Source organism: Atta cephalotes (assembly GCF_000143395.1).
Source record: "Atta cephalotes unplaced genomic scaffold scaffold00001, whole genome shotgun sequence".
Classification (NCBI taxonomy): Eukaryota; Metazoa; Arthropoda; class Insecta; order Hymenoptera; family Formicidae; genus Atta; species Atta cephalotes.
In genome coordinates this window covers 9,175,130-9,185,323 of record NW_012130065.1, presented here as the reverse complement: position 1 = coordinate 9,185,323, position 10,194 = coordinate 9,175,130, and the positions used below count along the sequence as shown (strand labels likewise).

Here is a 10,194-nt window from a genome sequence, read left to right as displayed (position 1 = left end):
CCCCTCCCCCTCTCTCTGTGCCACATTTCTCTTTTTCCTCAAGCGTGTTCTTTTATATACAACTTATTAATCTAGTTTAATCATTCTCGGATTTTCTGCGTTTTTTCGAGCGCGGAGTGTCAGTATCGTGGGGACTTGGAGTGATGTGACTTCGTTTCCGCTTAAGGCTATTCTCGTTCGCCTCGCTACTACTGCTCGCAGCAGTTCTAGTCTCCCTTCGGAACGTTCCTTCTCCCGTTGCTTGTACCAAAATCTGAAATTAAACAACATTAGTGATAAGCAGAACTTCGTTTATCAACACTCCATTTATACAAACAATAACAAATCCATGCTTAGTTCCAAGTATCCGAATTGTTAGCAAAGTTCCTATTACCAAAAAACTACAGTTAGTAAAAAGCTACATAGTTCGGATAATAAGAGCTAGATATGCTCGACTTCAATTTTTTGAATGTCAACTCCTTATCAGAACTAATAAGTACTAGTAGAAGTAGAAATCAATTTCTATTATCCGAACCGTTATTGGAACTCCGACATGTTCAGATAAATGAAATTCTATTCATTTTACTACATTCGAAAATACACAAAAAAAAGGAAGGAACTTTAAAAAGTATGATAAAATGCGTACTGAGAGTGATGTAAAAACAAAAAAAAAAATAGAACATATTTTTAATAATATTTTCACTAGTATTGCTTTTCTTTCTAATCGGTTTCCTAAAATATTTTAAAATAAGCACACCAACAGTCATTAGCAAAAAAGAGTATATTATTTGAATTATGAATAATAAATAGAATCTTTTTCTTGCCTGCATATGTTGCAAGCATTCTTCTTGCATTGAAACTGCCATTTTAAAGATAAACGTGTCATGTTTGTTGTACATGATCGCGTTTTGGAACATAAGCATGACGTCCCTCTGAAAGTGCATAGTCGACCTAATTGTGCCATTGTCAATGTTCTTTTTGATGGTTGATAGATCCATCGGTCGGAAAATCACCGAATGATACCCAGGCGCCTGGTCCTCCGTGATCGGCCTGAGAAACACCGACGCGTATTTGTGCGTGGCCAAACGATTGTAGACGAGCATGACCGCTTTCTTCCAAGCACGATAATCCGCACCCTCTCCAGTGCTCTCATTTTCTGGTTCGCTGTCCACAGCGACGTTTTGCTTCTTAGAGTATGTCTTCATCGCCCGATTGCTACTCAATTTGCTCAACGATGACTCTTCTTCATCTAATTCTCCGGGTTCTTCCACGACTGTAGATTCTACCTCCTTTTTTATGCTCTGCTCGCTTTCTATGGTTTTCTTGATATCCTCTTTCTCCTCTTTTTTCTCCTTCACTTCCATTTTCTTGTCTTCCTCTGATGAACTGTGAAGCGGACTTTTCCTATGGAACGAATCGCTAGCTTCCGGTTCCGTTTCGACTTTTGATTCTTCGGATTTGATTTCTGCACTCTCCATTTTCTTAATGTGTATTTCTGTGTCGGTAGTCATAGTTTCGACTGGCTCGCTTTTGACACTTTTCACTTCCTCTATGATCACTTCTTTAGTATCCTCGTTTTCATCAGTCGATCCTTTGCCGGCCTCCTCCTCTTTGACTTCTACATCCTGCAAGATGGAACTTGTAGCATCCTCCGGGGAATCTTTGATCTTCTCTTTCTTAAGCTCTGTGCTTATCTCCAACGTTTCTTCATTCGTTTCTTCTGTCTGTGACTTTATCGAAGATTCTTCTTTTATCTCCATAACATTCTTTTCTTTTATCGATTCCTCTTTAAACGATTCTAAGGATTCAGTGTTTTCAACCGTGTTTTCGACAATCCGCTCTTCTGTCGTCGGTTTCTTTTTACTCTCCATGCTTTGATTGCTCTCGTCGTCCTCTAGGATCAAGCTAATATCTTGCGACTTTTCCGTATCTTCGGCACTGGGTAGATCATTCGTCACTTCTGAAGAAATGCTGACAATCTCCGCGGACGGCACGTCCTGCTGATCCCCTGTAATTTTCGCCAAATATATTTCTAATTGATCTAATCCCGCATTATGTTTACCTTCAGTGTCTTCTGGAAGCTCCTTCCGCTCTTTAACGCTATCGGATGATTCTTTGTAAACAGGCGTAGTGACTTCCATTTCCTCTTCCTCTTCTGCTTCTTCTTCCACGTTTTCTGTAGTCTCATTTATCGTTTCCTTCGTATCTCCTAAAAGTTTAGAGTTATTTTTCTCGATCTCTACGTTTGATGAGGCATCCACGGATTTTGTTTCAGCGTCCGATTGTTTCTCTTCCATTGGAGTATCGTTATTAGTTTCTTCATCTTTTATTTCTGTCTTTGGAACAAGTTGTTCCGTCAAAGTCGTCCTCTTTTCACACATATTCGTCTCGGATTTGGTCTCCAATGTGTTTGGTATGGTCTCTATGATTTCCGTGACAATAATTTTAGGTTCTTGTGAATCAATGGCGACGGTTCCAATAATCTCAGCAATATTTGAAGTACTAGAATCAATCTCCTCGATTGCCATTTCGCTTTGGGGTGAATCAGATAGTGATACAGCCTCATCCACATCTCTCGGTTGCGGCCTTGATCCTGTTGTAGGTATCAGCACTTCCGTCGCTTGTTGGGGCATACTGGTGAGATTATTGATAACTGCTGTTGTCGTCGTCATTGTTGTTGAGTTACTCGTGTCTATCGTCTGTGGACTACTGGAGATATCTTCTTTGATCTCTTCCTTGATCAATTCCTCGATGTCGCCGATGATGTCGTTTATCTCATCCTTATCCATTACATCTACCATTATATCTTTACGCATTACGTCTATATGATCAATTATCTGCATCTGCATATTCTCTGACACCGGCATATTTGTCGAGGTGGTGGCGGTTGCTGAAACTGTCGACATTGTTGTTGCTGCCATTGCTTCGTTCTGGATAGCCTGTTGGACTTGAGTTTGCGATTGCGCCGCTTGCTGGAAATTGTGTACTTCGGAGGTGGCAGTCACAGTTGTGGTTGTCTGTTGCTGTTGCGCATGAGATACATTTGTTGTGGTTGTCGTTTGCAAATTTGGTAGGGCTGCTCTCTGCGTACTCGCTGGCATTTCCAACAGCATAGAGAGCGTAGGAGCGCCAACGGACGGTCGTTCTGGTGTCGTATTCGCGCTGGCTATAGCCGTCGAGACCAACTGCTGCAATTGTGGCGACACTTTTTGTGCCATCTGTGCGTTTAGTGCTTTAGGACTTGATCCAAGCAGACTGGTAATAGTTGGCGAACTCACTTGAATCGGAGTGGACGGAAAGGATTGTACAGTCTGAGTGGTCGGGCTGGGAGATTTCAATAGACTTGTCAACAATGGAGATCTACCGCCCCTGTTTTTCTTTTCCTCATCGTTCTCTGCCGATGATTCCGTCGCAGTGGATTCCTGCAGTACCTCTGTTGTACTCTCCACTGCTTTGCGAGTTTGGGTTACAATTGAAGTCGAGATAGATGGTGAACTCATATCCTGCTTCTGTTGCTGTTGACGTTTTGCCAGCCACGCCATGTGAGTCCGTGTCTTTTGCTCCATCTCACGTTCTTCCTGTTGTATATCAAGCCACATCTTCTCCAATTTTTCGTCACTTATTGCGCTCGATTTGAAATGATTCAAATCTGTCTTGAGTCGTAGGTACTCCTCCCTCTGACGGTTGAGCATTTGACTCAACTCGGTTACTCTCTCTTGTGTCAATTTTCTGACTATGGATTCACCAGTGGTCTCGCCGCTCTCCCGCTTCTTTCTTTTTGGCGTATCAGCATTTTCCAGTAAATACGCATATTGTATGGCACACAACTTTGGCGAGAACCAGTCTGTGGGCCTTAATGGTTCTTTTTCAACAAATGGTTTCAATGATCTGGATACACTTATCCAATTTTGATCTCCAGATTTCAGTACACTTGATGCAAGACATAATTGTTCTCGTGTAGACCACGTGTCACAGTTCGAGGTTGTACGTTTGAATTTCATTCCTAAAATTTATGTTTTTAATTAAATATTGTGTATCTCTTCTTGACTTATATATACTAAAGTAAATTAATTTAATTCTAATTAAGTATCATTTTTAACTATTTTTCACACAAATAAAAAACAACAGACATAATAAGAAATATTGTGTAAAGATTACAAAATTGATTAAATGAACTTTATAATTTCATACACTTAGTAAGTAATCGTAAGGCAAAAATTTTAAATATCTTAGAATTACAAATATTAAAGTAAATGTATAATATTTTAGTTAAATTTCCTTTCATTATTTTACTTTTTTCTTATTTTTTTTTAAAGTCATCTTTAAATATATAATATAAATATATAATAAAATATTTTACATTTAAAAACAAAAAATGCAATTAAAACAAATAAGTAAAATTTGCGCAAGTAAAATTCTTTTTACGTTGACATTCTTTGTTAGGTATAGGTTAATGACATCATTATTTCATTTCAGACATCTATCCAAATATCTTTATTTTAAAGCAGATAAAACTAGCATATTCCAGAAGTAACAAATATAGAATGAGATTGTCTGAAATCTATTCATTTAAAGTTCAAAATATGCATTAAAAATCGATACAATTGTCTTAACCTATAAAAGCATCTTTTGTCAAAAGCCGAACTCACTGTCTTGCATCGATGCCATTGCTCTTCTTTTTCTAGATTCTAAACTCAGAGCAATTTAGAGATATGCGCAACTTCGCGACTAATTCGTTACTGCGCTTTGCCACAATTCTTCAAAAAGAAACAGAAAACGAATTCCATTCCGATACTTCCGCGGAACGATACATGTATATTGTAGTCCGTATTCAGAACGCTCTTTTCTCAATAAAAGCGCGCTTTTGGATACGCGATGCTACAAATGCTTTGAAGCGTTTTTTAACTGGTCAGTTTGTAAAATTCTTTCTTTTAATTGGTCCATCAAATGCTTCAAAGTATTTGTAGCGAGACTTTGACCACAGCCTTTATTTCTGGAGCTACGTTCCAAAACTTTCTCTCTGAGGAAAATTTTACTCGAAATATATAGTACACGTATACTATAGCATATAAAGTAAAATCTTCCTCGGAAATTTTGGAATGTAGCCTGAAATTCTATAGTATGCGTAACGTAAATTATAGCATGTTAGCGTCATTGTAAGGCCGGAATCAGATTATGCATTGAAGATTGAGATTAAAGATTGAGATTAAAGATTGAGATTAAAGCTTAAAGATTGAAATTTCATCAATAAGAACAAAGAAATTTTGGCCTGATATTTCTCCTTTTATTCTGATTAGTTAAACTTCAATCTTCAATCTCATTCTTCAATGGGTAGTCTGATTCCAGCCTAATAGATCTGTTCGCATTGCTTGAAATCTTCAAAACTTAAAAGGAAATAAAAGGCCTGTTCTTTTTGGTTTTTGCATCAGTTTATCCTTCTTCTTTTTCCTCTTTTTCTTCTTCCTTCCTGATTTCTGATAGATTAAAATTCTTATTCTTTTCTCTGTTCCCTGTTCCTTTTATTGTGCGGAGCCCTTAAAGTGAATCACATCCACTGAGTGTAAAAGTACGAGCAACGCGAACAGACCTATGTGTCCTCGCGGAACGTGGACTGGACAGCTGATTTCGAATTTGCGCGACGGAATGCAGGACGCAGAAACGTCGTGAATTAGGAAACCTGGGAAAACCATGAGAAACGTTCGTAATGGCGGAAAGGGTAGAAATTGTTAAAGTATGTGTCGAAACAAGTTGTCCCTCATCGCCGTGAGTGGAGATAACGAGTAAAACAACGTTCAAATTACGCTGTACGGAGAGTTCTCTTCGGAGACATCAATCGTTTTGTGAAATTCGTCGTATACTCGCCGCCACACAATGATGAATCATCGCAGACGTAGCAACAATTTCACGTATGTCAGTTCGTGCGTGAAGTACATGATCTTCATGCTGAATTTCGTCTTTTGGGTGAGCGATTCGTTCTTCTGCTTTTCTTTCTATGTTGTATACAAGCAAATGAAATTTGCGATTTATTCTAAGACAAGATAAAGGCTACTTTCCTTTTAAGAGATAAAGTTGACATAAGTTCTGTCTTTCTTGAGCCTAATTTACAATGTATTTTTACTTTCTATTTCTTTTTTCCTCTTTGCGATCGTTTTATCGATAATCACGTTTCTTGCAATGTGTATTCTGTGTATTTAGTCTCTTCCCAAGCTCGTCAACTTTTAAGTTTATTACAATATTTTCTTTGCTTCCTTTTTTTTATTACTTTTTATTACTTTTGCCTTTTATTTTATTTCTTCGTCTTTTCTCGTGATAAAATGACAAACTTCAAAGGAGATAAGAAACACATGACAAGAAGTACATTTGTCAATGAAACAGTCATAAAAGAGAAAAAAATGCAACAAATAAAAGAGGAAATAAAGACATTAGAGTTTGTCTTGAGTGACAGAAAACGAAGAAACAGAATATGAGGCAAGAAAGCAAGAGATAAAATGTAATAAAAAGCAAAGAACAGAAAGCACAAAAAGCAAATTATAGATTAGGCTTTATTTATGTCAAGAATGATAGAATGACATTTTGTGTCGACTGTGTCCTGAAAGGAAAGCTTGTTGGGAAAGATATGATTGTGTTGATTTCGAATCTACTGACATCGGTAATTCAACTAAATTTAGATATCAGACTATCAACATCATGTCTAGACATTAGAAGAAATAAAACAAAAGTTAAAGATAATATAGAAATGATATGGTCATATATTATGATGGGAGACAAAAATAATTTTTTTTATGTTTAGCTGTTTGGTGGACTGCTAATCGGCGTAGGTCTCTATGCATTTGTGGATAAATGGCAGGCAACTGGCTCTGTCAGGGTGGAAAATGTCTACGATGTGGTCTTGAACATTTCTCTGGTGATGCTGATAGCTGGTGGAGTAGTCTTTGTTGTTAGTTTTGCAGGATGCGTAGGAGCTCTTCGTGAAAATACATGCCTTCTTAAATTTGTTAGTTTTTTTGTGTACAGAATATTTTCTATAAGCAACGCAAAAACAAATGATTGACTGATCAAACGATTTTTTTAGTATTCGCTATGTCTTTTGGTGTTCTTCCTCTTGGAGATGGGTGTGGCGATCGTTGGTTTTGTATTCCCGCACACATTGCAATCTCTTTTGGAAGAGTCATTCACGGACAAAATAATTCAGACGTATAGAGAAGATCCAGATCTGCAAAATTTCATCGATTTTGGCCAACAAGAAGTAAAGATCACGAATAAAATAATTAATAATAATAAAAACACATGTCTTACATTTGTACAAGTTATTCAATTTCGTACATGCAGTGAAATATTCATAAAATTTTATATTGTAGTTCAAGTGTTGTGGTTTGAGTCAAGAAGGATACTTAGATTGGGGGAAGAATGAATATTTTAATTGCACCAGCCCTAGCGTAGAACGTTGCGGTGTACCGTTCTCTTGTTGCATAAATGCCACTGATATATCCGTACGTATATTATTTGTTGCACTTATACAGAAAGTCAAAGATAATTGAAAGATATTTTATCTTGAAAAGACATTTTCATTTTTATTACTGAGATAAATCAAGGGAAGAATCAAGGCTAAATCTTGATGCCTAATATTTATATCTAAGTTTTAAATACATCTTCCCGCATTATTTAAATTGTGCGCTGATTATTATCGTTGATTATTCGAAACGCGAAATCATAAACTGAAGTTGAAATAATATTACAAAAAAGAAATTGAGCGTCAATTAATAATAATACTAATGATCATCTTAAAACATTGTAAAGAATTTTACAAATGAGATAATTTCAATTTTCAGAGCGGACTTGTAAATATAATGTGTGGCTACAAGGTCCAGATGTTACCAGTGTCTGAAGCGAGTAAAAAGGTTTGGACCAGTGGATGTATCGAAATTGTACGTAGCTGGGCGGAACGTAATCTCTACACTATAGCTGGCATTGCTCTAGGCATTGCGCTCAGCCAGCTCTTTGTGATCTACCTTGCAAAAACGCTGGAGGGTCAGATCGAGCTGCAGAAGTCCCGCTGGCATTCCTGAGCTTGACTTCAGGCCACCTACCGTTACCAGATACATTCTGCAGCCAACAGGCAGGTGGCCAGTGGCGGACGATCGCGCGGTTCGCAGGAAACAGAGACAAATATAAATGCGCGAATGGCATTGCTCGTCCTTTTCGCGATCTCTTTATACATACTGTGCATTTTGTCCCTCATCAAACTCGTCCTTTATTTCAAGAATTTCTTTCACATGTACGTGAGTAAAGGATAATACATCATCGGCGGTCAATAAGCCTTCTTCGTAAGCTAGAGGATATATTCGTGATAAAAGGTATCGATAAAAATCTTGCATAAAGATTATATACACACGCGGGTGCAGAATGGTGTCCTGTGCGTTTACAATAGTAAAAGCTCTTTTTTTTTTATACTCAGGAAAATATACCTTTTCGCTATCTTAATTAATTGCATGATTCAAATACTTTGCGCTTACATCGATGAGTTACGTGTCGTGCGATCATGTTCTTGTGAATGTTGCACGGGACACGATTAGTGCACTCGTCTGGTAACATGCGACTGGTAATTCGAATTAAAGACAAAAGTGAGAGAGATATTTAATTCCATGATAAATTTTGTAATATGTATTTCATGAACATGTTACGATATGTTACATTACATTGCATTAGTTACATAATAATGTTATAGCAAAATCGCTATATTTCATGATAATATTCGTTTCTCGAATGTTATTTCTTCCATGAGCCAATTTTTAAATTTGCATTTTTTTTTCTTTTTACCACAATTTCAATGTATTTTGTGCAATATATACAGACAATTTGCTTAAATTAAGATATTCAGATCTGATATCATCTTGTCTTTCTAGCGTGAGATAGTTTGTTACAGTGTATAATTCCATCATTTTCAGCACATTGACATAAAGTTGTTTTAATGGTAATATTGATGTACTACTAGGCCCAATTTTTCATTATTTGGTATGATTAAGCTTAATTTTATGTTTTACCCAATGGGCCTTATCTAATGATGATATTATGGTACTTCATCATTGTAGATAAGGCCCAATGAATATAAAGTCTAACCATAAGTTAACCAGAAAATGAAAATCCGGGCCTAACAAGTGACATAGGAGCTTATTTCATAAATCCCGAAGCACAATAGATGTAGTAAACTTTAAATCATGCGATCAATCATAGTCGAATATGAAGAAAATCGATTATGATTTGTTTTTTTCCGGTTTAAAGTTTGCTACATCTATTGTATTTCGGAACTGATCATTTCTATTAATGTAGATTAATCTTGATTTAATTTACTTTGATCTTTTTTTAATTCTTAAAACTAAAAAAAGATGAAGAGTTAGTTAAACTGAGATTAAACTACATTGGTAGAATCATGTGAGAGATAACATCGATAGTTGTATACACATTTTCACGCATACGTTCCATTAAAATATGTAAGTTAGAACATAATGAATTTGAGATTAGATATGAATATCATCTTGTAAATTAATCTTGAGAAATTAATTTGCTCTACTAGCTAGGTATAAATTAAATTGTCGAATTGTATTTCTTTTTCTATATTATTAAACATTAAATGCATTTAATTATTAAGATAATACATATATAAGCAATTTTTACTTCTTTTTTTTTGTAATTAATATTTACAAACATATTGTTATCCTATAAATAAGTGGATGTACGTGCACTGTTGAACTTACGATACTGATAATTATTAATGGTAATTCTCATTCACTTGTAGTGTATGCGATGCCATATTTGTATTATGAAACTATGAATGAGCGCACAATTATTTGAATATATAACTAATTTATACTTCTCTGTTGCTGCATTAGTGTAACTTATATGTGTGAGACAAACGTCCAGTGCCAAAGTCAGAATATTGTTACTCTTTTATTTTAAACAAATCTGACAATAATCTGGTATAAATGATTTATTTAACGCATTTAAGTGTCTCTTTGTCAAGAATAAATGTAAAACTGATATAAAACCTTCTAGTTTGTAATAAACAAGTATTATTCTAAGAGCTGTGTTTTTTAGCCATTATGGATAAATCAAATTATACAATCAAATCATATAAAATTCTATATATCATAAATTCTATATATCATAAATAGCATAAAATACATTGTTTTTGATATTTGTGCAGTTAGTGGATTATTA

General features: G+C 35.8%; 2 protein-coding genes across 2 annotated transcripts; one reads left to right on the top strand and one right to left on the bottom strand.

Annotated features, from left to right (window-relative positions):
• Positions 1 to 76: 76 nt before the first annotated feature.
• Positions 77 to 4,647, bottom strand: LOC105626278 (bromodomain-containing protein 8). The gene is made up of 3 exons (XM_012207585.1): positions 4,629 to 4,647; positions 804 to 3,982; positions 77 to 253 (listed from the first exon to the last, which is right to left on the bottom strand). The coding sequence occupies exons 1-3, from the start codon at positions 4,645 to 4,647 to the stop codon at positions 77 to 79; spliced, it is 3,375 nt and encodes a 1,124-aa protein (XP_012062975.1).
• Positions 4,648 to 5,850: 1,203 nt separating this feature from the next.
• LOC105626267 (tetraspanin-33-like) lies at positions 5,851 to 8,045 on the top strand. Its single transcript, XM_012207575.1, has 5 exons — positions 5,851 to 5,940; positions 6,770 to 6,973; positions 7,052 to 7,225; positions 7,338 to 7,469; positions 7,809 to 8,045. The coding sequence occupies exons 1-5, from the start codon at positions 5,851 to 5,853 to the stop codon at positions 8,043 to 8,045; spliced, it is 837 nt and encodes a 278-aa protein (XP_012062965.1).
• The last annotated feature ends 2,149 nt before the right edge of the window (positions 8,046 to 10,194 follow it).